This window comes from Dermacentor albipictus, chromosome 3 (genome assembly GCF_038994185.2).
Source record: "Dermacentor albipictus isolate Rhodes 1998 colony chromosome 3, USDA_Dalb.pri_finalv2, whole genome shotgun sequence".
NCBI lineage: Eukaryota > Metazoa > Arthropoda > Arachnida > Ixodida > Ixodidae > Dermacentor > Dermacentor albipictus.
Genome location: NC_091823.1, coordinates 2,557,397 through 2,584,952, shown reverse-complemented (window position 1 = coordinate 2,584,952; position 27,556 = coordinate 2,557,397). Strand labels below are relative to the sequence as shown.

The following is a 27,556-nucleotide window of genomic DNA, read 5'->3' as shown; positions in this document are numbered from 1 at the left end:
CACTCGAGCTTACGTCTTTCAGATTAGAAGACCAGTGTTCTACCTATGCTTCCAGTCACCACCCGGTGGCGCTATACCAATCCAGGTACTTCCAAATGAGGAAGGAGCACTAAACTTCAAGAAATGCAGTCTCTCACCAAACAGGAATTGTCCTCCCAGGTGCAGCATTCGGCCGCTACCTCGCTTATCACTCTTGCAATTAAACCGTGGCCCTCAGACCCCAGCGGCAGTGGAGCAGTTGACCAATGGGGTGGCGAGACCCGCGACGCACCAGAGGGTGCTGAGAATCTTTGAATCCGGAGAAGACGCCCCTGGAAACGGAACCTGACAACGCTTAACACGCGAACCCTTTCGATTGAGGCTAGCTTAGCAGGCTTTATTTAGGAATTATCAGGCGTTGCCTGGGACACTATTGGCCTTTGTGAAATTAGAAGAACTGGTGAGCCTTAGGCAGTACTGGCTAACGGCCATGTGCTCTGCTACACTGGTCTTCCACATATGAGAGAATAAACGACATAATTTGTAATTCATGAGGACATGGGCAACATTCATGAATTCTACAGCAATAATGAGAGCGCAGGAGTTGTTCTAATAAAGCTAAAAGGAGACATAGAATATATGTAGTACAAGCCTACGATCCAACCTCCACACGTGATGATGAACAATTGGAACAGTTTCATGAAGATGTTGAATTGGGAATAAGATAGGGGCAAATTAAGTATACTGTACTCATAGGCGACATTAATTAAAATGCGAGGGAAATTCAGGCTGAACAAACAATTGATAACTACGGCATCAATTCTAGGAATGTTAAAGGGGAGAAAGGAATATGCCCCGAATAATGAATACCACGAGGAAGCGCAGTAATACGGAGTGGAACTGGAAATGCCCTAACGGAGAAAGAAGAAATGAAATACATTTCGTACTCTCTGCCGATCCCAGCAAAGTGCAGGATGTAAAAGCGTTGAGACGGTAAAAGGCAGTGATCATAGGTGAGTGAGGTCAGGATTGCTCTCAATTTAAAGAACAGAGAGAGAGAGAGAACAACTTTTATTTTCAACGTTTACTGGAGTTTTCTTTCCCAGCAGTGTGGCCTAGCGTGGCAGACAAAAAAAAAAAACAACGTTAGTCAAGAAGAAACAGACCAACCTAGTGGCAGCAAGGGTAAAAGCAGACGAATTCAGTCTGGTGCTCGCAAACAAATATGCAGCTTTAGAGCAGGAAGATGCAGTTAACATAGATGTAAGGAATGAAACCCTAACAAGGCTAATTTCCAAAGCACCACTTGAACTACGAGGTAGAACACCAAGGAACCGAGTAGGTAAGCTCTCCCAAGTAAAAAAAGAACCTAACAAAAAACGACATAGCATGAGACATTACAACTCCAAAACTCCAAAACTGATAAACAAGAACAAACTAAGTGATATTCGAATTAATAAGGTCAGAAAGATTGAGGAAGCTCTAAGAAATGGCAGCAGCATGGTATCAGTGAGAAGAAAAGTTGTCATAGGATACGGCAAGATATATGCAGTGAAAAAATATATATATTCCGCCGAGACAACTAAGACTACTTACGTGTGAGAATGCGAAAGCGTGATAGTCACTTTCGTGACGTTTTTCTTTTCCTGCGCGTTCCTTGTCCGCGCAAGCTCTCACCTGCGTTCTAATTGCGCCTCGCTGAGGAAAAATGAAAACGCGACAAGCGTCCCAGCACTGGCAAGCCTGCTTGAATATGTGTACACAAACGGGCTCCTAGATCGCCAATAGACTTCGGCCTCACACGGCCTCTGCCCGAGCGCCGGCCATCGCCCCTGGAAGATGCTGACGTCTGCTGCCTGAAACCTACTCTCCCTTTCCCCCTCTATCCTCTCATCTTTCTTTCCCCATTCCCCATTACGCTGCGCCGTGCTCCCATATGGGCTGCAGAACTGAGCGTGTTTTCCCTCTCATCAAATCACCAAGAAGTCTCAATGCGCTAGCTTCTTCGCGGGTAGTTCATAGTTTGTAGGACCACTCAGTAGCATTCAATTGGACAATAATGATTTGTATTTTATGCACTCATTTTATGCACTCATAACGTGGCGCCACCTACTACACATTAGCTACGCCATCACGGGCCCAACGACGAGCGCACTATACTCTATTCATCTCACAAGTCGTTTGCAGCACTGCCGATGGTACGAGGTATACACAGGTAATACCCCTTCGATATGTAGTGCTCAGCATAACTGTTTTATTACTGGCGGCATTAGAGAGTTAGTTTTGTTGTTACATGATACCTTACAGTGATACGTCACATGTTAGGACTTTGCGCACGCACGTCGTATACCACGAATTACCGCGGCGGTGTGCAGGCGACACGGCACGGATGAGCACATCTCGAGGGGCAATCGGCCTTCCTATTGGCTTAGGAATACTGCAGCGTCCACACTGCTGCAAACAACTAGTGAAATGGAGTATAGGTCACACGTTTAGTCAGCCAGATGGCTATGATGTGACATGCGCAATGACGCACCCACAGGGCACACATTTTGTCAACCAGAACCATGGAGCTGCCGTGGCGTCGGAGAAGCAGGCTCCTCTCACACTCGTGAGGCCCGGGTTCCCTCCCCAACCAGACCGAAATTTGCCTAATAATATTTTCAGAGGCAAATAAACAAATAATTTATTTTGTTTACATGGACCTCCCACAGAAATTTGACTTCGAATAGAGTATTTTTGACATGGTTTTAGTCTTTGCCGTCGGCCATTTTTGGTACCATCATTCAGACACGGTGCCGACTACAACGCCAGAGTTTCGCGTAATGGGGCATATAATGCTTTCGTATGAATGAGCAGCAATGCTTACTGTCATCAGCAATATCGACCATATAATAAAAGCAGCAGAAAATGCTATACTTACCTGTGCAGTAACTCGAGCAGCCACGCAATCCTCCATTGGAAGTATTCATGACCGGGATACAGAGGTTCCGCTCATTACCAGCGATAAAGTTAGAAGGGCCTCGCAAGACATGACCCCGGGAAAAAGGAGCAGGAGAAGATGGAATAATTCTCGATTTATTAAGAGATAAAGGAGATATTTAGCTTGCAAAGCTTGTGGCCATTGATGCGCAGTGCCTCACGACTTCAAGTGCTGCAGGTACCCGGAAGAATGCTACCATTATGCTAATCTTTAAGAAGAGAGAGGTTAAAGAATAAAAGAGTTGAAGGCTCATTAACTTGCTTTCAGTATTGTATAAAACATTCACCACAATTATTTCCAATAGAATCATGGCAACACTTGATTTTAATGAATCGAAACAACGGGCTGACTTCATGGAGGGGATATTCTGCACACGATCATGTCCATATCATCAATCAGGTAACCGAGAAATCTGCGGAGAGCAATCAACCTATATATACGGCTTTCATAGATTATGAAATAGTATTCGGTTCAGAAGAGATACCAGCAATCATGGAGGTATTGCGTCACACATGAGCACAGTTGTAAAACGTGAATATCTTGGGAAATATGTACAAAGACTGCACAGCTGCCTTTATTCTCCACAAGAAAAGTTGAAAGATGCCTACAAAGAAGGGGAAATGGCAGTTAGACACACTCTCCCCAATGCTATTACCTGCATGCGTATAAATATTGAAGCTTTTAGGCTGGGAGGGCTTTGGAGTGAGGATCGACGGCGAATATCTCAACAACCTTCGGTTTGCAGATGACATTATCCTGTTCAGAAACACTGGGAATCAAGTGCAAAAATTATTGTTGACTCTAACCGAAGAAGTGCAAGAGCAGAGTTGAGGATTATTGTACAGAAGATACAGGTAATGTTCAAAAGCCTGGCAAGAAGCCAAGAATTCATGATTGCCAGACAACCTCGAGAGTCTATGCAGGAGTACATTTATCCAAATCCCAACATGGAGTTATCCATCTTGAAACATGGAGTTGTCTGTTTCCCTCCAGTAGAAGTGCATGTATTGATAGCAGACGGGAATTTCACAGTATTTACAACTGCGCTGTGAACTGCGAAATTATTACAAGTAACTGAAGCCAGGCGTAATGTTAGAGTCGTATTAGAGGCTAAGCTTTATGTAATTTCTTTTGGGATAATTTTTATTAAACAAGAGTTAGAACCGTTTTCTGTTTCATGCTCATTGCATAGACGGCCATGTATAGTATGCCGACGGGAATTCTGCAACGTTTAGAAATTCACTGCGAACTATTCATGACAAGTAAATGAAACTTCGTGTAATGATAGAGTCATCTTAGCGACTAATTTCAGTAGGATTGTTTTCCAAGATTCCTGCATTACATTGAACGCTACAAAGCACTTGCGAGAAAGAGAAGACGAAAATTTTCTCGTGCCCTCGCGGCGCTTAGATTGACGGACATCGACCACCGCTGGAAGGTCGCCATGTGCAGCTTCGCTGTAGAAAGTCGCAGTTTTGCCCGAAAGGCGAAGCAACGATTGCAATAGCAAATTATTAGAAAGCTATACGAAGTAACGATAGCAGCTTTATCGGCCGTACAAGCATGTAAACATTCGTTTACTAAGTTAATCATGCTGACACGCACGCACAGGCAAACATGAACACATCTCACTCGATCACCACAGACCGTCACTGTCAAAACGCTGGCGCGAGGAAGCAGACGTCGTCTCGTCTTGCATACGTCGTCTCGCGTGCCTAGACTGTCCCCATCGTAGATAGCTCTGAAAAATTTGCAGGACGCTTAAGCTTCACCTTTAAGTGTGCAAAGCGATAGCATTCAATGATCCCCGACTGTTTTTGGCGCTTCCCGGCGACCGCAGCGTATGTAATCGCAATGTTCATGAGGAAACGCTGGCGGCGAACGCTATGAACGAAGGCGAGTTTTCAGGTAGAAACTCGGCCACTTGCGTGGGCCGATTTCCTGTTATTGTTTCGCACTTTTAATATTTCAGTCTGAGAAAATTCAACATAAGATGCGTGCGCTGTCGTTGTATTGCTTCATGACATTTCTTTCTTGGCTCTCATTCTCAGAATTCCGAGGAATAACTTTGTAAGGCACTTAGGACAAGCTATGACCAACTTCAAGTAATAGAAGAACTTTAGTGCCGTATAGAATATGTAGGCCAGCTTTCACTCACAAGACGGCCGACCGTGCAGGCCGGTACTGGATTTTCTGCAGCACATGGTCGTTAACGCGATCACGTATAAATAGGGCCCCCCGGGTGGCGGCACTGACCCGTAAAACGCGCAGCACAGGCGCCTGACTAGAACGCAGCCCCCGCCCTCCAGACTCCTGGCGCCTTGCGCGCTATGAAAGGTGGTGCGCTTTCTCGCAGCCTTCCTCCTACGCGCATAATATTGTCACGGTGCCACGACAGCGATAAAGACAACTATTACCAACAAGACGAAAGAGGCGACGTATAGGGGCTAACCTACCGTTCGGCCATACTGACTTTAACGGCCATATTTTTTGCTGAGTAAACACGGTGCCATTCGACATTATGTCTCTGCCCGTTTCATTTTTGGTGGAGGTGCTTGGGATTGCACAAGACGCAACTCCGCAGCGGGCTTGTCCTGGGCCATCCTACCACGCTGACAGAAGACCAGGCCCCTGGGTTAAGCACAGCGTCAGCACCCAGCGCACCCGCACCATCGGGATACACGACACCGCAACCATCAGTCGTCTTGACCCATCCGCGTAACCCCGACACCTTCTGTGGCAACGGCACCGATAAAGTCGACATCGAAGAATGGCTTGGCATATACGAACGCGTTGCTGCACACAAGTGATGGGACCGGACAGTGATGCTCGCAAATCTTATACCTCCATTTCCTTCCTTCCTTCCAGGAAGCAGCACGCACCTGGTATTACACACACGAAGAGTTGGCCAGCTGGGACGTATGCAAGCAAGAGCTTCGCGGCCTCTTCAGCAAGCTCACTGGTCGCAAGAGTGCCGCTGCGAAAGACCTATCCTGTCGGGCTCGGACAGCTACCGAGTCGTACGTTGTGTACCTCCTTGATGTCCTAGCTCTTTGACACCGCGTGGATGCCAGTACGTCCGAGGCTGAAAAGGTGAGGCACATTCCGAAAGGCATCGCCGATGATGCGTTTAACTTGCTCGGTTTTTAAAGGCTGCTCGACAGTAGACGAAATTATGCGCGAGTGCAGACGTTTCGAAGACGCAAAGAGCCGTCGCATTGCCGGACAGTTCGTGCGGCTTTCGAACACCGCCACTACGTCGTCCTGCGAAGACGCTCATTCGGCTCTTCGATCGTCCACTACAGATAGCGTTGTCCGAATTGTGTGGCGCGACATAGAGGCTGCGTCACCATCTTCTTTCGCACGCACTTCTAAGGATACGCAATCGACGATCTCCCTCATCTATGCAGTTGACTGCGAAGAACTGGCCAACGCAGGAATTCAACCCGTGTGCTCCATAACACGCCCTCCGCTTAACCCTGCCCCTCTTCATCGACCTCCACCGACGTTTCGACGCTATCGACATCCGGCCCAATGGCGAACGCCAGACGACAAGCCCATGCGCTTCCATTGTAGTGGTCTGGGGCACATTTCTCGCTATTGCTGTTATCGTCAGCCATCATTTTCACGCTGAACGTTCTACTACCGTCCCAATGACCACCAGCACCAGCTATTTCATGCTTCATATGAACCGACATGCCACGACCGCTGCCCTTATGCGTCTATCACATGCTCGAGCCGTTTGCCATCGCCGCACGATCGTCGGTCCCGCTCGCCCCGGCCACGTCGTTTTTGACAATGATGTTTATTTGCATGAGTACATGACGCGAGGGGCATGCAGAAAAAGCTGCCACATGGACAGCTTCAAGAAGCCGCAGGACCCCGCATTGGCGTTTGCGCGGCGTTAGCAAAGACAAAGGCCAATGTTTACAAATGCCATTTACAGAAAAGTGAGCATCGCGAACCATGCGAAGCAAATGAAGAAAAAAAGATGTGCTCTAACAACAGGGCATAGTAAAAAAACATCTCTAACCAATAAGGATAAAAAAGCAATGATAGGCACAACGGTATCGCAGCTCTTCAAAAAACACGAGGGCAAGAAGGATAATCAAAACACAAGCCGTAACACTAACATTTCTCACACAACATAAACAAACGAAAAACCAAGAATATAAGCTATACAATGGGACTAGTTAGTTCCAATGAGGAAAAATTTGCGAAAGCCAGGGATAGAATCTAGTGCAGGCAGAAATAACTATAAAGAGCTTTAAAAGAGGTATTTTCTAATCCATTGGTTTCGTTGTGTAATTTATTCAGTAACCTTGGCAGGTTGTTGCGAAGAGTTTGTTGTCCGTATGTCGTTCTAATGGTTTTTACTTTCCAGAATTCTCTGCTCCTTGTCGTGTATGTTGTAATGTTGATTTTTAAATCCGCTACTGTTCTTAGAAATCTGGCTCCATTTTTGATTTCTTGTTTGTATGCTCTACAGAGTCGATAATCGCGCATAGTGGCAATTGGCATTATACTGTATTTTATAAAAACATCACGTGTATGAACATATTTTGGGACATTTTCTACGACTCGTAAGAATTTTTTTGCACTACATAAATTTTTTCTAAATTTCTCTGTGTGGTAGTAGTCCAAACTAGGTGACAGTAGTTTAGACTAGAAACAGTGTGTTGAAAATCAGCATCGGTATTTTGGTTGGAAGTATATGACGGTTACGGTGAACAAGCCCGATTGTTCGAGATAATTTTGTCGCCAAGGAATTTGCATGCATATCCTAAGATAAGTTTTCTTGAAAGATAACACCTAAAGTATGGAACTAAATCGATAGGCGTTACATTAACAATATAGGCGTATAATTATTACGCTTTTATTTTTGCTTCGGAAAACTCTTGTGTTTGTTTTGTTTATGTTTATTTTAAGACTATTTTGACCTGTCCATTCATGTAATCTTTGAAGGATTTAGTTTGCTTCCTCAACTAATTCATCCGCCGACTTTCTTATCAGGAAGATGCTAGTATCATCGGCGTAAAATCTATACTTTACTAATGACATCATTATTATATAAATTAAAGAGGAAAGGGCTCAAAATACTGCCTTGTGGCACGCCATAAGAAATGGTAGTGGACTAGAGAGTTCATCATTAATACCGACTCTTTGCTTGCGGTGTCCTAGATAACGTGTGATAAGAAATGCAGCCTTCCCGCGGCAGCCATAACGTAGGAGTTTCCTAATAAGAAGCGAATGATTGAGACAATCAAATGCTTTCGCAAAATCTACAAGCAACCCCAGAACTAGTTTTCCCTCATCAATTGCCCTTGAAATTAACTCTTTCTGAGAAGGCACACTCCGTGCTGAAACCTTTGCGAAAGCCAAATTGACATTCATTTAGAAGTTTATGTTTTTGCTAAAAATCCATAAACCAATTTAAAATTATTGTTTAAAGTACCTTCGAGAACATAGGGAGGCTTGATATTGAGCGATAGTTGCTCATGTCATTTTGGTCACCTTTCTTATATAGGACACTAATGCGTGCTTCTTGCATTTTACTGGGAAAAATAGCTTGTCTGAGAAAAAGGTTGAATATATATGCAATACATGGAGCCAGAATATCAAAAACGTACTTTAAAGGTTTTATCTGTAACCCGTCAATAGCTTTCGCACTGCTGGTGTTTAGATTTTTAATTATGTGGCTTACTTCGTTTTCATCCGCAGGTTTAAGGAAATAGTGTTGCAATTAACCGGAATAATACTAAGATCATTTGGTAGCATAGGCGTATTACCTGCACTTGCGCAATATATATTAAATGTATCTGCAAGCCACTTCCCAGATAATTCTACGCCATGAATATCTAATTTAAGAATTTCACTGATAGGCGGATGATGCCCCAATACAGAGTTGATCATTTTCCACATAATCTCAGAGCATCCAGTAGCAGTTGCAAAGAAATTTACAAAATATTCTCGCCTAGCTTTTTTCATATCTTTATCTAGGCGATGACGGCACACTTAAAATTGGCGGAATAATTCGATGTCTTTAGTTGAAATAAACTTGCCATAGAGAATATTTTTATGCGCGATTCGTCTGAAGCTCAGAGTTAATCCATGGTTTCCGATTTCTTTTGCTTGGCCTAATGCGCATTGAGGGAAAGGTAGATTTATATATCGATTTAACACTGAAGAAATTTTTCATAGGCCCCATTTGCATCGTTGGATAACAGACATTTTCTATTTGTTCCCGAAATATAGACAAATTTCGCGGGGTTATTTTTTGGATCTGGTGCATTGGATGCATTACCTTTTCCCGTACGTGCCCTTTGGGGCAATTAAATCTAGGCAAGTGGTCACTGAGGTCATAGGCAAATACACCCGCCTGAACTTTTTCAGGGATGATATTTGTGAAAAAAGATATCAATTAAAGATGATGAATTTACAGTAACTCTAGTAGGCAAGTTTATTACATTCACTAAACCATTCATTTTCAGCGAAATATCTAATTGTAAAGTTTGAGAATCGTTTTTCATCCTATTATTATTGATGTCCCCACCGTAGATTAAATCAAGCCGATTTTTATTAACAAACTGAAAGATTGCTTCTAATTTACAAAAGAATTGTTAACGCTGCCATTGGGAGGGCGATAACACACTATAATAACGGTGTTATGCATTTTTATTGCTAGAGTTTCATAGTCAGCTGTTGTTGCGGAAAGTTCGGGCAGTAAGTCACACTCGAATACTTTCTTTACCAGGATGCATACTACGCCTCCGCGAGAGTATGACCAATTTAAGCAGAATTTGGGATAGGGAAAATATCCGTATTGTTCATTGACCATGTTTCTGTTAACCGTATCGTATCAAATGATTGCCCTAGCTGTTCAAAAAACAAGCAGAACTCATTTTTCCTATTTGAAACTGAGCGGATGTTTAGATTAAAACATTTAAAGGATTGCAGATTTTTTTTAGCTAAATGCTGACTGAAGACTTGTGGCAATATGCAAGTATCCCCACTTGCAGAAGTCGTCGTTATCAAGAACTGTTTTTAAGCGAGTTTATCAAGATCCCTCTCCGTAGAAACAGCTACTGCGCGTTCACCGTCCGCTTTTCGGACAAGAACGCGGCCGTTGCTGTGCCAAACTTATCTGTAGTTTGCCCGCTTCGCCCATATCTTTGTCCGAAAGAGCAAATCACGCGTCCTTTTTGTCACATTTTCAAGCAGGAATACATCCTCTTTCGATTCACGCAACTTCTTTCTGCTTTTCAACTAGCGGTCGCTATCGGCTTGTTTCGCGAAGCGACAGATTGTACCCGGTATCTTTTCTGTCTTTGATTGCAGCCGCTGAACTGAAACAACGTCATTTTCTGAGAGCTGTGGAAGTTCGAGCTGCATGGCTACTTCGTTTTGCCTTTCGAGCAGATTCTTTTTGAGAGTGTTGAATACCATGGAATTCCAGGTTCAAGCGGCGGCTCCACCACTCAAGTTGGTCAATTTCAGCGTGAAGCTGATTGACGTCACTCTCGTTTCCTTCAAGTCTTTCGGTTCTGCGTTTTAGATCCTTGATCTCATTTTCATTTCGCTCCGTGCGTTGCTGCATCTCATCGTACTGTTCGCTCAGAAATTGTAAAGTGTCTTCAATGCCTTCAACTACCTCTCGGAGTGGGAACAGCTGGTCAAGATTTCCGTTAATTGTCATTAACTGCCGCACATCGTGCGCGTAAGAGTCATCACTAGATTTGTTAGGTTGCATACGTAATTTCTGCTGTCTACAAGATGTGCAGCGCCAAGCCAGGCGGTATGCATCTCACTTTGACCTAATTGTCGTATCCGAGATACCCGAGCATTTCTCGGTGTGAAAGTTAGAAGTACAGTCACTACATTCAGTGGTAGAGTCTGAAACAGTAAGCGTTAGCTCACAAGTGGCGCATATCACATTGCAGGACATGGTCACAATTTGGCAGCAGCAGCAGCATCAGCAATAGGGGAAAAATAAATTACTAAGTATAGAAATACTAACCTGCGAAGAGGCAGGTTGTTACTTGGACGATGCTACTTCGATGCTGCCGCTGCCGCCGCTGTGAAAGCAGGCCTCTATTCCCCCTACTTTATAGCTTGCTCTGTCGATGGTGGCGCTTGATGAAGACTGCGGCATGATCCGGACAAAGAGGGCTTGCAGCAGAGCTACGCCAACCAAGGTTGAAGCAAGCATGGTAGCAACGTCACAGGACAGCCGGCGTTATTTTATACCTTGCTCTGTCAATGATGGCGCTTGACGAAGACTGCGGCGTGATCCGGACAAGGAGGACTTGCAGCAGACGCGCTCGCAGAGCTACGCCCACCAACGTTCAAGCAAGCACGGTAGCGACGTCACAGGACAGCTGCCGTTATCTGCGAAAAGGCAGGTTGGTACTTCGACGATGCTTCTTCGATGCTACCGCTGCCGTCAATGTCGCAATTTTTGTCGCATTACCCTTCTGTACGCTCATCCCCGAAAAATTGGCGGATGCAGCTCCCGGAGGTGATGCTGCATTTGACACTCGACTTACAAATGCTCTCCTTACCTTGCCGACAGATCAGAACCTAATCGCCGTAGAAGTTGATGCCCTACCTGTCACTGCCCTGGTTGACAGCGGCGCACATATCTCGGTCATGAGTGCTTACCTGCGTAATTGGCTCGAGAAAGTGCTCCTGCCGTGTCCCGAGTCGCACGAGTCGCTGATGGGGAAACTCCCGCTGTGCTGGGAATGCGTGCAGCTCGTGTCAGCGTAGCGTGTCGCCACAGATCTGTATTGTTCCATGTACTTGATCATTGCCCTCACGACGTGATGCTTGGCTTTGATTTTTTAGCTGCCCGTTCAGCTATAATTGACTGCTCGGCTGGTGTAGTCAAACTTGATTTCCCTGATGTTACCGACCTTGCCGACACCGTTCAAATTCAGCTCTGTTGCGTCGACGTTGTTCGTCTATCTCCGCAGGCACTGGGCCTGTATCACTGCTGTGCCCAACGCCTGTGTACCAGATGGTGACTATGTCGTCACTCCCTGTCTCAGTGCCTTACATTCGCATGGCGTGTCGCTTCTTCACACAGTAGTGACCGTATTGGCTAACGAAACTTACCTTCCGCTCCTGAATTTTGGACTCTGCCCTCAGGTACTACCGAAAGGAATCTGTCTCGCCGCACTGTCGCCGTCACCCGAATGCGACCTTTCTTCCCTCTTGCCTCTTCCGTCTTCCTCCAACTCTTCCGCCGGCTGTAATTCTCATTCCGCCACGTCGCCTTCAGCGCACGACATTACCAAGATGATAGCCCTGGACCTTACCCCACACAAACCAATGGTCTTCATTATCTTCTCACATCATCTTTCGACATTTTCGGCCTTAGCGGTCCGCCTATGGGACAAACCTCGCTAGTTCAGCATCGCATACAAACCGGCGATTCACCGCCAACTCGCAGTCGGCCGTATCGCGTGTCACACGCCAAGCGCCGAGATATATAACGGGAGGTTGATAAGATGCTTATCAAGGGCATTCTTGAACCATCGTCGTGCCCGTGTGGTTCGCCTGTTGTCTTGGTAAAAAAAAAAGGACAACACCTGGAGATTCTTCATAGATTACTGCCGTGTAAACATAACAACGAAGGATCTCTATCCACTGCCACGCATAGACGACGCATTAGACTGCCTAGATGGTGTGAGGTATTTTTCATCGCTAGACCTGCGCTCTGGTTACTGGCAGATTGCTGTCGATGGCATAGAAGACCACATTTGTTACGCCAGACGACCTTTATCAGTTTCAAGTCATGCCATTCGGCTTGTGCAACGCTGCGGCCAACTTCTAGCGCATGATGGACACTCTCTTGCACAGTTTTAAGCCGTTTACATGCCTTTGTTACCTCGACGACGTCATCGTGTTCTTGCCGACCTTCGCGACACACCTTGAACGCCTTTCCTCTGTTCTTTCCGTTTTCCGTGCTGCTGTGCTAGAATTAAATTCTTGAAAGTGTCACTTTGGTCACCGACAAATTATTATTCATAGTGATCTCGTCGACTCATCTGGTGTTCGCCCCGATTCCGCTAAAGTTCGTGCTGTTCTAGAGCTTTGCAGGCTTATGCTCTTATTTCCGTGGATTTGTCATAAATTTTGCGTACATTGCTCGGCCTTTGACTGATCTTCTGATGAAAGGCGCCCCCTTTTTATGGGGTCCTGATGAAGCCGCTGCCTTCCAACGCCTTATGACCTTGCTCACTACTTCGTCAATTCTTGCTCACTTCGATCCATTTGCCCCAACGTGTCAACGTGGCCATGACAAAGTTATTGCGTACGCAAGTCGCCTGCTTTCACCCACCGAACGCAATTACTCAATTACGGAGCGCGAGTGCCTCGCACTCGTATAGGCAATGAATTGATTCAGGCCGTACTTATATCGTCGACCTTTCACTGTTATCACGGACCATCACGCTCTTTAATGGCACTCGACACTTAAGGATCCAACGGGTCTTCTTGTTCACTGGGCACTACGTCTTCAAAAAATTCACCTATACGGTGTTGCACAAGTCCGGTAGGCTACACCAGGATGCCGACTGTTTGTCTCAGCATCCCATCGACGCCCCTGACTCCAGTGATGCAACTGCTGGAATATTCACGCTCTCCGCCTTCCACTACATTAGCGAGGAGTAAGCACGTGATACACCCTTGCGTGACCTCATCAGCCGCTTCCGTTCTGACCCGTCAGACCCCTCGCTTCGCTCGTTCTTCGTTTTGGACGGCATCTTATACCTCCGAAATATGCACACAGAAGGACATGAACTGCTGATAGTCGCTCCTTCTCATCTCCGGGCAACTGTACTCGCGCAACTTCATGAGGTCCCCACCACTGGCCACCCGAGTGTTTCCAGGTTCTACGGCCGTGTCCGGCGTCGATTTTTCTGGCCTGGACTCTGCCGTACCGCACGGCGTGATGTCGCTCCTTGCGAACCATGCCAACGTCGTAAGAAGCCTGCTCTGCTTCCGGCTGAAACCTTCCAGCCAGTGGGCACGGCGAAACCGAAGGAATCATGCCACTCACCAAAAGATCTATGTTCCTTCCCCAGGTTAGTTTGTCTGTTTCTACATACCGCAGTAACAATATTACGTTGCTGATTTTTCCGTGCCCACGTACATGCTTGTCAATTGCTTACGACTGTTTCTGAATGTGTAAATTGCTTGTCTGTGGAGACATTGAAGAAAACCCAGGCCCTGCAGTTGAAGAATTGTTTGGGGGTCTTCAGTCAGGCCAAGCAAGCATATTAACTGAGCTAACTGGTATTCGGGAGCGTCTTACATCGAAAGAACAAGCCGTCGCCACTCCTAATACATCATTAAATGCAATCGATACGCTACTGCTAGCAATTAGCAAAAAATATGCTAAATTCATACACTGAAAGGCAAAATTCGGGCTTTACATCAAGTGGTTATGAAACAAAACGAAATACCAGCTGACGTCGAAGAGCGAAATCGCCCATCATAGTTGTTTTCAGTGTCAAAGAGCAAGACGATGAAGATGATGAAACGTTACGAAAAGCAGCCATTGACCACATTTAAAAAAAAAAAAACTGCAGCAATCATGCAAATCTATCGCGGGTATTTATCGTCTTGGAATACAGCCAGGAAAAATAACTGTTATCGTATATTTTCATGACTCTGGAAAAAAAGAGCGTTTTTCGCAACGTGCGTAATCTGGTAGCAATCTGGTGGTAGCGGTATAACCAAGGTTGATCCAAATAGGTCGCGAAGCTTCGGGCGAAAGGCGGCTCAGAGCAGATTGTCACCGACAACAGCAAGGGTGGTTATGGGAGCAATGGGAGCAGCGATTGAAGCGCGACTATGTTTGGAGGGAACAAACATTGGGAAAGAAAAAAATCGGTTTTTTAATTCAAGTGAGACACGCTTAGATTCATTCAACGAAAATAAAATTCCTGGTCAATTTTATATATTCGCTACGAATTAAGAAAATACAAGTTTATTCAAGTTTATTATTATTAATAAATGCATTTATCTCCGGCGCCCACACTCTAAGAACAGTTTACACCCTTTGGCTTGCCGCTTCTGCCACACAAAAATAATCGTCATCTGCCTTGATGCGTTTCCTTTCTTTATCGCTGCAAGCCCGGAACTTTCCAGTGACGAACGGCACGCGCGTTATCAGCAGAGGCACTCCAAAGGGTGTAAACTGTTCTATGCTGATAACGCGCGTGCCGTTCGTTACTGGAAAGTTCCGGGCTCGCAGCGATAACGAAAGGAAACGCATCAAGGCAGATGACGATTATTTTTGTGTGGCAGAAGGGGCAAGCCAAAGGGTGTAAACTGTTCTTAGAGTGCATCGTTACAGGGGGCGTTGACGCCACTATCAATCGCAATGCAATGCACGTCTTGAAATGGGCAGAAAGGGGCACTCGTAAAGTTCACCCGTTGAAATACGTCCCCCTCACAGTTTGTGCTTTCTTGCTTGTCGAAGTTTGTCTGAATTTGGTGACGCGGGTAGCTTCATCGCTTCTTAATCTGTTCAGTCAAAAGTAGTGAGTTACGACCGCCAGATAGTTGTGTAGTTGTTTCCGTGCGACTGCGCCGGCCGACTAGCTTGGCTTCCGATGATAGTATGCACTCTACACCTACAGCTTTCGTCGGGCTCCAAAGAAAGTATGTTCTTTGCAGGGGTGCGATTTCAACAACCGTACGGCTGGCTTTTCCTGCATCGCTTTCCGCACTGAAAGCTCGAAACGCCCATCAAGTCGAATGGCGGGGCATTTGAATATATAGCTCCAAAAGCAGGCCAACAAAACAAATTTCGCACCTTCGAATACAAAATGATGTGATGTCACTTCTGCTTTTAACGGACATGACGTCATAATATATATATTTTTTTCCGCCGAAAGTGTTTCCACCACATACAGATGGCGCTAAGCCCCACGAACCGCCGATGGAGCGCCATGCTTTGAACGTATGGGCTCCTATGGAAGCTTCGCTACCAGGTATATTTACCTTGGTATATCTATCCAGAATGATTGCAGCACAGAAACTCTGAGAAAACGAAATCTTCTTTGCGAAACTGTCAAACGGGACGTCTATAATGGAAAACGTGCTTATCTTATCAATGACAAAGTGAAATTTGATGGCTACGTTTATGCTTGGGATGGCAGTATAGCTCAACGTGTCGTGAGCCGCGAAACCAAAACTTCTAGTAATGCATGAGAGAACACGTATGCCATTTCTAAAATCCTGCGAGTGCTAAATTTCAATGCCAAAAGTATAAAAAATAAGGTAGAACACCTTGAATGCGTCCGCTTCAGGTATGACGCCATATTACAATTGTCGCGGAAACCTCGCTGCATGATGGTGTTAGCAACGAAAGCTGGTATCAGCATCACATGAGATTTTCTGTCGTGACCGTGGATCGAGGGCAGGAGGTATTACGATTATTCTAAAAAGCACGTTTTCCGCAGAAATACTCCCTTAGATCGAAAACCATGAGAATCTGTTTTTGAAAGTTAATTGTTGGGGCATGTAGTTGGGTATGCGCGGTTTAGAGGCCACCATCATCCCAGCCCGAGTTCTCGTCCTCACTGCGTGACTACATGACTGTGCTGAAACACCGAAAAATTATCATGGCGGGCGATTTCAACCTACCCGCAGTTATTTGGCTGCACAGGCCCAAAATTCAACTGGCCGATAGCGCTCTTCTCGACATAATGTTTGCATGTGGCATGGAGCAAGTTGTGCTCGAAATCGCACGTGACAATGCTGACACTAGTTCAATTTTGGATCTTGTACGTATTTCTTAGCAAAAATATGACAGAGCTGGTCCGAGTGGAGGAGGACATATCTGACCACAAGCTTGTGTTGGTCAGTAGTAGGCTTGATAGTTGTGAAAGGAAGCACGTTAAGTCCTGCAAAACTGTTAAAGATGTTATTAATACCATTGATCAATCTATCCTTGATGAACTTTGGAAGCTGATCGACAACTTACCAAAAACTGATGTTACTTCACTGTGGCATGCGTTTGTGACCTACGTTAACTACTGTACTGATGCCATCGTGCTGACTAAACGTATTAAACCACAACGAAGAAACTCATGGATTGAGAGAAAAATAATACATATAAAACGCAGGTTAAAACGCGCCAAAAACCATCGGAACAAAAACCCTGAAGTTAGTCGCCCCTTGCAAGTCCAGATTTCAGACGCATTCTCTGAAAAAAAAAAATATTTTTCTAATACTTTGCCAAATTACGTAAAAACCAGTCCCGATAAATTTTGGCGATATCTTGGCGGTGGAAAAACACATTTGCAAAAATTTAGGCAACGCGACATTGTGGTCACCGATCCTCAGGAAATATCTAACATAATGAATGAATATTTCTGTTTCATGCCGTTCGCGCGAAGAATACGATCGAGCCAAGTGTCAGTCAACACAGAACGTCGTTGCTTTATTTGCTCAACTATTTATGCATTGTGGGTAGGAGAGGGAACACGTTTACGATAGCTTTCGAGGGCATATTTGTTGATTCCATCGTTCGTGGGCATGTGCAGTAATGCCGAGTTGAACATGATGCGTATGTCTTTATAAAACACGATACATCCTCTTTTCTGTACCAACACGAAAGTGAAAATATTATCGAATGGCATTGCGAGGGGTTACGAACATTGCTTAAAAGTGCTGCTCTATTGGAGGTGCTTTGGCAGTCTTCTTTGTCGTGTTGATATCCTCAAAAGCGGACTCGTCTCATTTGATATCACCGGTGCATCTCCGTTTGACGACGTATGTAGGCTTACAGTGCCGTCATTGTCGCTTTCGTCGTTCGTGGAATCTTCGGAGGATGACTCCATGCCGAATGGTTCGGCGGTCGCAAGAAGGTGCTGTCGGTTCCAACACAGCATTTCGCCGTCTTCTGTCTCTACTCGGTAGGACCTTGGTTGGTCCGCTCGCATCACTCTGGTTTTGGTATCCCATTGGTCTCCGCGCACTCGCACGACTTGTCCTTTCCGCAAAGGAGCCAGGGAGCGTCTCGGCTGTTCCGTCTGTCGATGCTTCCGCACAGACGCGCTGGGTACCTCCGCGAAATCCGGCAATGGCGTTCGAAGCCATCGACCAAATAGCAGTTCACCTGGCGATCTGCCGTCTTCCAGATGACATGACCTGTAACTGAGCAATCCAAGCCAGAAGTACCCTCTTCCTTCGGTTGTTTTTATTTAAGGATTCTTTTAACCACCTGAACCTCTTTCTCGGCCAAGCCATTTGAGCGTGGAAACCGCGGGCGCGAAATAACATGCTGGAAATTGTATCTTTTTGAGAAGAGCAGAAACTCGCGACTGGAGAATTGCGGTCCGCTGTCAGTGCACACTTCTTTTGGTATGCCGTAAGTAGCAAATATTGCGCTTAGTCTATCAATCACACCGGCTGCTGACATGTACCGCAACTGCTTTGTCCGCTTTGGATCTACTATTAGATGCAATTCACGCAATTGCATTATCGATTTTCGTTGCTGAGTTACAGAGTTGTGAACTTGATAGTTTCGTTTTTTGAAAATTTTCGATCTTTGCCAATTTTTAATTTAAAAAATTCACGATTTAACTCAAATATCGGAAACCAACAGTCACTAGATAAGTTTTTTCTTTTAAATGCAACAAATCTCATCAAATTTGGTGCAGTGGTTGCCGAGAAAAACGAATTCTCCTTTTACATGTATTTAGATAGGAGCACCCGAGCTAAAGCTTCCTCTTAAGGTCATCTCGTTTTTCTCGAATTGAAGTGGTTGTATGGATATCTGTCTCGGTTGTTCTATTACACGTGTATTTCGCCAATAGAACACCTCCAGAATTTCTCCATGTGTACGGAGCCAAACTGTGGAATACGTCAGACCTCAGCTCCACCCTCGCGCGTCGTCGTGAGCCACACTCACGGTTTGCGTGCAGAGGGACACAGCCGTACGCGTAGATGCATCTCTCGTGCGGATTAGAGGTGGCTGATTTCTTCAGCCTCGTAATCTTGTAGCTCCACTATATCAGTCATTAGCTGCATCCATATAGCTTCGGCAGCTTGAGAAACTGCGTTGGTCGCATCCTTCCTACAAGTAATTACACCGCGTAGGTGTGTTCTTCTGTTCTGCGCTTTGCTGGGATGCGTAGTACGCTTTATCAGACTAAAGGCGAAATAAGAAACTTTGTGTGAATGGCTTTCTTGAAATTAAAATTAAATAATGGGGTATTACGTGCCAAAACCACGATCCGATTAAGAGGCGCGCCATAGTGGGAGACTCGGGAAATTGGGACCACCCGGAGTTCTTTAACGTGCACCTAAATCTAAGTACATGGGTGTTTTCGCATTTCGCCCCTATAGAAATGCGGCCGTCGTGGCCAACATTCGATCCCATGACCTCGTGCTTAGTAGCCTAACGCCATAGCTATAATGGCTTTCTACTATCTTTTGTCGCTGCTGCGACAATGGTTTTTCAGTAGAAGCATTGCGCAAGATTTGATTTATAGCGCTTGCTCGTCTTCCGACGATTCTAGTACACCGCAGTGGTAAATCTTGAATTAACCAGAAGCATGAAATTCCAGTGATGTGAATATTGTCTGTCGCAGTTGCAGTGGTTTCAATTGATTTGACTGTCGCTGTGCGAGTGACTTGAAAACCACCACGTTTCGTTGCAGTTCTTCTTATACTTGCATCTCAAAGGGTGAACTTGGAAGACCTGCACTCTCATTTCCAAGGCGGCGTAGTTACGAAACAAAAACAGCGAGGCCTGCCGCCTTCCTTCGTCGAAGTGGCCATCCTGACCTTCGTTATTGGTAAGAAGCACAGAGTACCTTTATATTAAGAAGAGCCTAACCTTATTGTGCACTCGAGCGGGCTTCGTCGAGATAGTGCCACAGTTATCAAAGCTTTACCTGTAAACTGAAGTCTTCATTAAAGTTTACCCCTTCCTTCGACTACTTCTGTTGCTTGTTGCGGTGTAGCCGAATACGTGAGTCATACTGTAAATAATGTTGCTATCACGCCGTCGCCGTCGTACCACTGTCATCCTTGCCTGCTCCTGGCTACAGTGTTGGATGATTAGCCAGTACCGGGCACAGTTTATACAAACGCCGGATATATGGAGGAAGCACAGATCAGTAGCGTAAGCGCGGACGTGAGCTTCAACACTGCAAGCCGTCGTTGTCATGAGGCCTTTTTCATTCGATACTCGTGTTTGCGTCGTCGTCGTCCTACCACTGCTGGCTCCAGGCTATCTTGGATGGTTGACCAGCGCCAGACGTAGTGCAAACAAACACCGGACGTGGTACGAATCCACGCGACTCTTGCCGAATGCTTGGGAAATACGGATGTCTTGACGTCGTCATTGCACCATTGTCATCCTTGCTGGATTCCGTCTAGAGTCTTGCACGACTGGCTGGTACCAGACATAATGCAAACACCGTATGCAGGGCGAGTCGAGGAGGCCCGCCGCGGAAGTTGATGCTCATAAGTGCGGACGTTAGCTCTAACGCCGAAATGCCGTCGTAGTCATTCTGTCGTCAACAATCCGTCGCCATTGTTCCATAGTCGTCATGCCGTCGTAGTGATTCCACTGTCATCATCCCATTGTTATCGTGCATTTTTTGTCTTTAGGTCTTTGAAGTCGCGTCGTGATAACCATTCCATCGTCGTCCTTGCGCCATTGTCATTCCGCTGTCCCATTGTCATCACACCGTCGACGACACGCCGTCGTAGTCATTCCAGCATTGTTATGTGATCGTTGTCAGACCGTCGTAAACATTTTAGCACCCTCAGCTTAGGTAATATGCGTAAGCATTCTTCGGGCAGTACCCTGGTAAAATCTGTCCGTAACGCGAAAAGTGTCGCACCCCTTATCTGCAAGATAAACTCATAATTGGCAAAGTTAAGACATTTTATCGTTGTAGCAGCGTAAGCGTAAATGACTGACTGTTTTAGAATCGATAAGGAAGGAGTAAGAAATGAAAAAAAAGAAAGAATAGAGCTCGCAGTGTCGCCTTAAAGGCGAAGCATTGATTGTGATAGCACATCAGTAGACAGCCATAATAAGTAAGGATAGCAGCGTAATGGATCGTGTAAATTTGTAAACACTCCCTTACTAACTTACAAGCCTGGTACCAGTGCGCACAGGTAAAACATGTACGCATTACGCTCGATGAACGTTGTGGAGGCACACGACGTGCCTATCATCGAGGCAACAAGCGCTACCCCCCCCCCCCCCCCATGCCTCATTTTTCTGAAGTAGTTGCCCTTGCGACTGACAACCTAAAAAGTTACGTGAAACTGCCGACCTCTTGCCGTGGGTCGAACTGAGAAATCCGGTGTCGCGCCACACCAGGATTGCTGCCCCGACGAAAGGGAAATGCGACGCGGGTGACATCAGCAGCCGCCCCGCCTCATTCCTGCTGATGATGGATACCCAAAGGGATTTAGGGCGGCACTGGCCGATTGTTAGGAGAAAGAGCCGCCGCCAGCCGCTGCATTGGTCTGGTGCGCTCTTCGGCATCGCTACCTGCTATATCAATACATAGTGCATAAGGTTTTTCGTCTCCTCTTAGTGTGCTGCATTAGCCTGTCTCTCGTCCTAGACCCCGAGTCGCAATACCGTGGACACTCGCGGTCAATACGCTGGCGTGAGAAAACGCGGTAGCAGCAGCGAGCTAAGTGGCCTTAGTGCTTTCTGTCGCTTGAACGCAAAGTGATTGGCGAGAACACAGCGCTCCTCGAAGCTACGAGCCGTCGGCCCGTCTAGACACTGCCCCCAAACCAGATCGCTTTCAAGACCGCGCAACCGCGCCATTCGCAGTTACTGACAAAATACAACCCCCACAATAGCTGCCGTCCCTCCGGCTCCTCGCGTACGGAAGACGGCGCGCTTCCTCTCCACTTTCCTCCCTTGCGCGCGCGAGATTCAGCCGCGATCGTCGGCTCGCCCTCTTACGCCTTCAACTCACAGCACACGGCGCGCCGCGACGGTTTCGTCGCCCTTGGACTTTATGCGGAACATCATGGAAACGGCGACTACCACGCCGACGGCGTAAATGCCTCTTGTCCACATAATTGCTATAGTAATAACAAAAGACGATCATTCTCGTCATGCCCCCTTGAATGCTTACTTTCCTTGAAATCTTTCTTTTCCGCATTACTAATGCGCGTGCAAGGAAACCTGCTTTGGGATGGCAGAGAATAGAGAATAACAGTCTAGCGGATTGATAGATGTGATGATGTTGTGATAGTAGATTGTTGGTAGGCTTAAAAAAGCAAAAAAAGCAACTGGTGCCCTCACCGCACTCGCTTGTAACAAAAACATAAAATAAAATAAAAAATATATAGAATAAAATTGTGCATAATGCAGCAATAAAAGAAGATTGTTATCCCGTGATTGTATGGGATACAATTATGTTTGCAACATTATGATATAGTCTGAGCAGGATGGATATAAGCAGCAAAAATGCTACAATTCTGAGAACTGCCAACTAATGCTTAAGCATTTTTTGGCTGGGCTGTTCGCTTTTGCTTGATTGCTTTTCCTAGCTGATGCGTCTCTACCTATCGCTCTTCCAGTGCCAAAAAAAAAAACGCATGCGAATTAGTAGACAATTTTCAGAATTTCTGCAGCTTTTTCTTGCAACGCCGTCATCATTATTCCAGCTCCATGATTTTCCTCAGACCCTCATCTTTATGGCGTCGTCATGCCATCGGTTCCATCCACCATCGGCATCATGTTGTCGTCACGCACTAGTCGCTATAGTTTAGTCGCAATTGAGCATCGTCCTAAAGTTGTCCTCATGCCTTCGCCGTCACATCGTCGCCGTCATGCGCTCGTGTATGTTCCATTGCCGTCATTTTGTCATAGTGGTTCCCATCGACGTTCTGCCGTCTTCGTAATGCAGTTGCTGTCAATCTAGCATCACCATACTATTGTCGTTATGCCGTTGTCTTTATACCATAGTAATTGATTTAACATGGCTATAATTACAGCAACCTCGTTGCGCGGTCGTCACACGGCCAATGTCTCGGCATCCTCGTCATAGTCATTCCGCCGTCGTCATGTGTACAATATGCATGATCGAGCGCCACGAGTTTATGATCAGCGATCTGGTTTCCAGTGAAATGTGTCCAAATAGGTCTGGTGATTTCCTCTTGCAAATGTTTACTAAGCAGCAACAACGTTCTTGACAAACATCAAGGAATACATCACTTCAATCTATCCGTACGGGTAGGGGAAATCAGCGGGTTATTTTTTCGCCTCATTTCGAGATGGAGTGCAGGACATACGGGCAATAAACGTCAAGCAAACGATGTCTCACATTTAACTAGGCGCAGCCAAACGCCGAAGGTTTCCCGCAGGTCTCGTGCACCATCCAAGTGCGGCTCCTGCAGCGCTCCTGATCACGTCGCGGGACGCCTGGTAGCTGCCAGGGTGCTGTTGATCTGACCCAGCGGCGGTTGCCCTGTACGCTGCGGCACGCCAACATGTCACATCCGCGTATATTTGAAACCTGAATTGCTCAGGATAGAACACTGTCCGAGGAGTGCAAGCCCAATGCATTGAATTTCGGGCTAAGAGCTGCCTTGCGCTGCCTTTATCTCGAAAAGGACAACGCGCACTGTTGTTCATTGTAAATGCCGAAGGGAGTGGCAACACGCACCGAACATGCGCTTTTCGGAAAAGCGCCACCTGCGACCGGCATTCATCACTTCGTCCTTCTGACCATGATTACTTCCGTTCTTCGGACGAACACTTTTGTGTCTTGTCCACCTGTCGCCGCGCCTGTTTGGTAAGCGAATGCCGTATTTTACACTGCCCATAAAACCACAAGCCTTATTTCGTGCAATATTCTAATACTTTGATATTACTGTCAAAACATCTCGCTGCGAGCTAAACCATGACATTTTCGTCCATTGCAGGATCATGTTGACTATCGCTGCCATTCGCCAGCTCAACTCACTTCATCCAGTGACTACAAATTTGTTATCTAAAAACTATTAGGCACGCTGGTTTACGTAGGTCATTATTAGTAAAGTAAGTTGCAATACAGCAGACCGTGCAACACTGCTTGTAAGGCACTGGAAAACCAAATGTGGGCAGCTACGAGATTCCTTATAGAAGTAGGACAGGCGCCCTTAAGAAAACGAAAATCACGTTAGGAAGACAGCGTTTGGATCTCCTGCGTCCATGTCTAATCTTGCCTGAAGCGAGACCTCCTTTCTTGTCGGTGTACGGTGAACATTTCATATTTTTTCTCCGTGTTTCTGCTTAACCTACAAATATTTCTAATGTCCTATCTGTTAGCGTTAAAAGTGTAACCTTTCAAACGGACCGAGTATCGATGGTTTGATGATGAGAAATACGCGATCACGTGTCGCCATATTGTTGACAATTCTAAACGCAGTGCATCGCATTATTTCCATTTTTGCAGCTCACATATTGGAAGAGGCGACCGAGATCTGGTCGATAGGGATGGCCCGCTACCTCAAGGACAGCTGGAATATGCTAGATGCGATACGGAATACCATGTACGTCGCTGCCACTTTGCTGCGCGTGGTGGCCTACATTAAGGTGCGCGCCTTTCACTGGTTCGTATACGCTTTCTGCTTACGGCTTCTTTTGCTTCTGCGTTTGAGGGGATCCGAGTGCGAATGAAGTGAAAATAATCTAACAATGACTACCCGGCGTTATTAAATGCGATTATATGTCGTTTGTGTCTAGTTTTCATGTTTACTATTCACTTAAGTCGTATCATAATTCTATCATATTTCTCACGCAACTACGGTGATAACCGCTGGGTAACGTAGGAGACGCTCGATGTATTCTTCAGGAGTCTCAGCAGACATGTGTCTATCTTGGGCGGCTCTCAGCTACTCGGGTGCTTCGTGCGGCTCATGGCAGGCACGATACGAGATACGCGTTTACACTGGACGGGCTTCGCGAGCTTCTGCAGCGCGTGCTTAACGCGCCCCGGCACCGTCGTTGGCCCCCGTCGAACAGCCTTCTCTCCTCAGCGTCGACACCGCTCTTTCGACGTATTGGCCTTACGAATCCCTGAGGGGCAACTTATAGACCCTTTACAGAGGAACGAGATGACGCTTTCAGCGACGCTTCGCACGCTGCCTCAGGCGAAAGCGGACGAACGCGAAACCATTACCTCTTCTGCCCTGCTACTGTGCAATTAGCTGTCGGAAATGCAACTGGGTGCTTGCTAGCGCACTGTGATTCATTCATGCTGCAAAATGTCGGACGGTAGAGGGAAGACGTATGCAGGAGTTGGCTGAAAGATTTAAGGAGTGGAATGAATGATCAAGTTCACGGACCGCTGCTGCACTGTCTATTCTGCTTGCCCTTCGCGATGAATGGATTTCCTCATGAATAAAAAAAATTCATCCATTCTCCAGCGTTGTGTCACTAACTTACAAAATGAACTTCAGTCACAGAACGTCGGCAGGAGTGAGTACCGCTCGTTACATGGTGACAAAGCGAGTAGCGCTGCTTCCTGGTAAAGCAGGTTTCTCGCATGTTGTCTCATACACATCCACCCAACTCACACTGAAACTTACGTCCCCTATGTCGCACACGTATCAAGAATAAGTTAATGGCCGCACTCTTGAAGCAATGCGTCAAAGCGTGTGTGAGGACACAAATGTTTGAAGATGAACCACGGTCCATCTAAGTATAGATCGCGAAATTGGAACAAAAGTTTCTGCAAAAGCTATTGCCAGAGATATCAGTTAGGCGTACGTGATTGAAACGCGACTAGGCGAGCGGGGACAAACAAACTAGAAAACCTATCTGAAAGACAATGTCCAAAAATTTTTAAGCAGAATACCAGAATACTGTCATACGAGTAAATATTCCGTTTCAAATATTTTTGCTGTACTGAAACAAAATACGTTATTTTTTCTATTTCACAATTTATTAGTTAGCTCTTGGCGACCCTTACCAACTAGTGATTCCAAGGAAACACTTTCCAAGAATGCGCAAGCCAGCTATAATATCACGCGGAATGGCATAGAGTTTCCTACAAAAATTAATAGAGGGAACTCTGGCGCTGCAGTCGCTGCCCTACCATGGGAATGATGGGAAGTATATGGATTTGTCTGATCTTCGTGCTTATGGATTCAGGCGTTCTTGTGGCTGCGTATATTACGCTATATAAATCTTATTGTCGTATATTTCAGCGCAATCTATATTCTTCGAAGTGCAGAAGACGCCGGGAACGCGTAAAATTGCTATTAATTGCAACGATTGAGCTTGTCTACGTGCCCAAATCGAAACGCACCAAGCGTCTCAAAGCACTGGCATGCCCGCGATAAATTCATAAGTGCGTTTCATTCGCTTGTCGATACATGCATCCATGGCCTGATGGTTTCAATATCAGGCTTCTTTACTAGAGTCCCTGTGTTCGAATCCTGCCGTCGGGCAATTTAATGATGTTTATTTAATTATTTATCACGCAATACACTGTTGAAAATGACGAGTTTACAAAGTCACAAAGCCGTTTCAAGCTAAAAAGGACGAAGTTTAGGCAAATCCATGTACTTCCCATGATTCCCATGCTGGGACAACCGCTCCCATTGTAGCTCACGTAGACGCTAGCGCCAGAGTTCCCTCTAGTAATTTTGTAGGAAACTCTATGCGGAATGGCGTTGCTCACTTGAACGCGGTGGTTTCGTCCGAGTTTTTGTTTCTTTGCGTGTTTGTTCTAAGTGTGGCGTGGGCTTCACTTTAAACTTTGCGTGACCCAGCGCACGGCATTCATTGGCGAAAGATGTTAGTCCAGTTTTTTTTTGTTCTCTTGCAAGCGGACGTTGTGGCATGCGACGCGCTGCGTCTCCTCTTGATAAGTGTGGAACGCTCCGCGAAGAAACGCTGCGTTATGTTCGTTCACTCTCCGTATCACAGGCTCTCAGTCTCCGACGAGCAGCAAAATTAGTAAGTCGAATGTTTATTGGGGCAATGTCTGATAACTTTTGGATATGGCTACACGGGGTTGCACGGCATTGCGAATGATTCTGGGAAAACGTTTCGCATATGTTTCTATACATTACAACTGTGTGCTGGTACTTTGGATCAATAGAAACATGTTTATTTGGTCAATTCAATAGCTTGCGTTATTCCAGACAAATAAAAGACAAGTTGCTTTTGAAACCTCTGCGGCATACTTCTAGCCCCCTTGTCGGGCAAGTCAGGGTCAGGAAGAAACATGCCAACCTAGATGCAGTGAGGGTAAAAGCAAACCTAGTTCAGGCTGCTACCTGCAAACAAATATGCAGCCATAGAACCTTGAGCTTGCGAATGTTGTGTCTCCCGTAGCCACGTTCCCATTCCGGCCGATACCAGATCGTGAAGACTGCCTTCTTGATTTCGCCGCTCCCAACCAGATCGTTGCGGCTCAGAGTAGCGTTTAGGCCAGGAATCCACCCGGCACCAAGATGAGTACGTCCGGTAGTAGGAACGAAGGCAAAACGGTTTATGTTACACACTGAAGTCCACTCCATGCCGGAGCATATTGAACGTTCGAATTCACATAAGGGCACATCAGCCCCCTCCTTATTGCACCATAA

General features: G+C 46.0%; 1 protein-coding gene and 1 pseudogene across 10 annotated transcripts in view; one reads left to right on the top strand and one right to left on the bottom strand.

The window, feature by feature from the left end:
* LOC135919931 (transient-receptor-potential-like protein) overlaps nucleotides 1-27,556 on the top strand; it is a 397,285-nt gene that overhangs the window by 342,959 nt on the left and 26,770 nt on the right. For 9 of the 10 annotated variants that reach the window (XM_070534944.1, XM_070534941.1, XM_070534942.1 and 6 more), the window contains 2 exons: nucleotides 19,648-19,785; nucleotides 24,415-24,554. In XM_070534944.1, coding sequence (XP_070391045.1) covers nucleotides 19,648-19,785; nucleotides 24,415-24,554 — 278 coding nt within the window. The remainder of the gene's footprint in view (nucleotides 1-19,647; nucleotides 19,786-24,414; nucleotides 24,555-27,556) is intronic. The other variant, XM_070534945.1, reaches the window with a different exon arrangement.
* Nucleotides 10,007-10,907, bottom strand: LOC135919913 (uncharacterized; annotated as a pseudogene).